This window comes from Otolemur garnettii, unplaced genomic scaffold (assembly GCF_000181295.1).
Source record: "Otolemur garnettii isolate 467f Iridium unplaced genomic scaffold, OtoGar3 scaffold00049, whole genome shotgun sequence".
Taxonomy (NCBI): domain Eukaryota; kingdom Metazoa; phylum Chordata; class Mammalia; order Primates; family Galagidae; genus Otolemur; species Otolemur garnettii.
In genome coordinates, this window is record NW_003852444.1 from 5,710,321 (window position 1) to 5,713,548 (window position 3,228).

Sequence of the window (3,228 nt, forward strand, 5' to 3'; positions counted from 1 at the left end):
CGTCATTGTTGTTTGGCGGGCCCGGGCTGGGGATTCGAACCCGCCACCTTAGGTGTACATGGCTGGCGCCCTAGCCGGTTGAGCCACAGGCGCCGAGCCGCCACCCTCTTTTTTAATTTTTCCACATTACAGGAGAAATTAGAAAATTGACTAGAAATAAAAATCACATATGCTTCTCACTTTGATCTACAGTACTTGTTAACATTTTATTAGACGCCTTTCAGTCTGTCTATACAAATTCTAACCCAGTTGTACTCAAACTACACTTTAGTATTTTAAATTTTCCGTTTGCATGATGTCATAAATATCTTTCCATATTGCTGCATAGTCTTTTGGATATTTTTAAAAGTTTGCATAGTATAGTTGGATATTTTTTCAATTATAAAACATACAGGTTCCTTATTCTATTACATTTGTTTGTAGCTAAAAATCAGTGGGTGGTAGGCCCTAAGTTGCTTTTGGGAAAACCGGATAAGATATGTCTGTCTTAGAGCATTTCTAGGGAACCCTGAGTGGTGGGAGGGACCTTCTACTCTGTGCTATGTCTGGGGCCTGTCATTATCTTCATCTGGTCTTGTTTAGTGGGTCTCTTACTAAATCACTAAGAAATAGTGATTTTCTGCTTGCTATTGAGATACGTGTATATACTCAACCTCTCAGTCTCTTCTCTCTCCGTATACATGTATTATGCACTGCACACACACACACATATATACCTTTCTTTTTTTAAGCCAAGGACATGAACTCCGCACATTGAGGGTGTTGGGAGTCTTGTCTGAGGTGTGGTTAGCTGGGCTGTTGCTCCCAACGTAAAATAAAACTTGGTGTGTCATAAATTTATCCCTTTCTTCTTCTTTTCAGATAACTCAGCATCTTCTACTGAGCATTCACAGGGCTTTGAGAAACAAGGTGCACAGGCAGCTGGAGCTGCAGAAGCCAGCCCTTCAGCTTCTGTCCCTCCTCTGTTGGCCAAGAAGCCCTGCCCAGGTAAACCTTAAAGAGGGTCAGTGAACTAAGAAGACACTTGTCAGCTCTGAAGATCTGAAAACAAGGCTTCTGTTGAATTTTCCTTTGTAAGCATTCATTCATTTAATCATTTCTTAATAGTGGTCATAATAATGTCTACCTCACAGTGTGTTGTGAGAAGTAAAGAAGATGGAAAAGGAGAAGATAGCAGACTTGGAGGATAACATGGAGGATGGGCGTTTGGGGCTGAGGTTGGGAGTTGAGCTGGCAGAGGGGAAAGCTGAGTGTAGATGGGGCTAGTCCTGCAGATGGCAGCTTCTGCCTGCAGTTCTGAGTGCTTGTCCTAGATGGGGTGGGTGGAGCTTTTCAAGGGATGAGTTTCTGCTGGCTTCTGTGGTCCAGCCAGTTTTTCTATATGCCCAAATAGCACAGTTTACAGTGTGATAGTAATCATCGCATATGTATACTTTGTATACAGTTTTTTTACTTAATGCTTCATAAGCTTCTTTCCATATTTGTTCATGTTATCATATGTAATCATTTTTTGAACACATACATTAATACTTATTCTGGGATATTTTGAACACATACTTAACTACTTATTCTGGGATATTTCAATTATTTCTAACATTTTGAGTATAACTCCTTTCTTAAAACCTGTACAGTATTGAATTTTAAGGCTGTTCTTTATATTTGCTTAGCATATAGGTGCTAAATGATACTGTCTTTTGCATTTTTAAAAACAGATACGTGAGTATTTTTCTGCATCTACTTTCTCTATGTCTTTATTTTGCCATTTTATACATGGCCTTTTATTAGGGGGCCTTTCCCTGTGCTGATGGGGGTGGCTTTTAATGAGTCTCCTTCATTTTCATGAAAGGATGTCAACCATACCGTGCTCAGAGGATATCCAATTTTTGTAGGTCTATCTCCGCCAACACTACAGAGTTTACAACCTTTGGGTTCTTACCAGAGATTTCTACCTCATTCTGTCTATTTTTCTTTCTTTCTTTTTGAGACAGAGTCTCATTATGTTGCCCTTGGTAGCGTGCCTGGGCATCACAGCTCACAGCAACTTCAGACTCTTGGGCTTAAGCGATTCTCTTGCCCCAGTCTCCCAAGTAGCTGGGGCTACAAGTGCCCTCCACAACACCTGGCTATTTTTTGTTGTTGTTTAGCTGGCCCTGGCTGGGTTTGAACCCGCCAGCCTCAGTGCCTGTGGTCAGCGCCCTAACCACTGTGCTACGGGCGCCTAGCCATTCTGTCTACTTTTCATCTTTTACTGAACTCTCACCAAAACCCAACTGCTATCGTTTGAAGGATGTGAGATTTGTCCATTCCTCTACATTGTACCTGTTCTTTCTGTGGATCAGGACGGACCGTCAGAAGTCCTCATTTATATACCTCATTTCCCCTTTTCCTCTTTCTCCCTTTGCTCCACCACCCCCTCCACCCACTGTGCTATCCTTACTAAGCTGCAATTTTGATTTTTGTTGTTTTCATCAAAGCGTACCACAAAGAAGCAGCCTTATGAAATCCTTTAGGTGTTTATCATAGCAGTAGTCACAAATGTTGTTGTGTAAAGTTTTTGTTTTAATTTCAAATTAATATGAGGGTACAAATTTTTAGGTTATATTGTTTTTTCACTTCTGTAGTAAAGTTCAAGTTGTAGCTGCGCCCTTCACCCAGGGGGGTGCTGAGCACCCTCACATTGTGCACATTAGTGTAAAGTGGTTTTTTGAAAAAACTTAACTGTCAAAAAAAAATTTAATGGTCCTGAAATGACATAATATTTGAGAAATAAGACTAATGTAATAATAAGTTTTCATAAAGCTAAATTTTGAAATACTATCTTTTTGATTGGGTAAGAATGCAAAGATGTCCTTTTTAAGTAAGAAATGTCCCTTTATATGTTTTCTCTTAATGGACAGTTATTTAATTTGTGTTAATCTTTTTACTTTGGTTTTCAACAACAGTATTTCTGAAAGCCCTTATGTTCCACATATTTTGTTTCTTTTTTTTCTAGTTCTGATTTCTCCTGGTGCTAATATATATATATATATTTGCAGTTTTTGGCTGGTCCTGGGTTTGACCCACCACCTTGGGTATATGGGGCTAGTGCCCTGGCTCCTTTGAGCCACAGGCACCGCCCCTGGTGCTAATTTTTTAAAAAATATTTTTACATTAATAATTATCATTTATACTTATCACTTTACTCTGTGTATTTGTGTAGTAAGTCACTTTTTTTTTTTTTTTTTTTTT

At 39.3% G+C, this 3,228-nt stretch overlaps 1 protein-coding gene across 1 annotated transcript in view; it reads left to right on the plus strand.

The window, feature by feature from the left end:
* Positions 1 to 998, plus strand: part of ZC3HAV1L (zinc finger CCCH-type containing, antiviral 1 like) — a 6,316-nt gene extending 5,318 nt beyond the window's left edge. Inside the window, exon 4 of the mRNA XM_012806230.1 lies at positions 862 to 998. Within this exon, the coding sequence (XP_012661684.1) occupies positions 862 to 998 (137 nt within the window). The remainder of the gene's footprint in view (positions 1 to 861) is intronic.
* Positions 999 to 3,228: the final 2,230 nt, after the last annotated feature.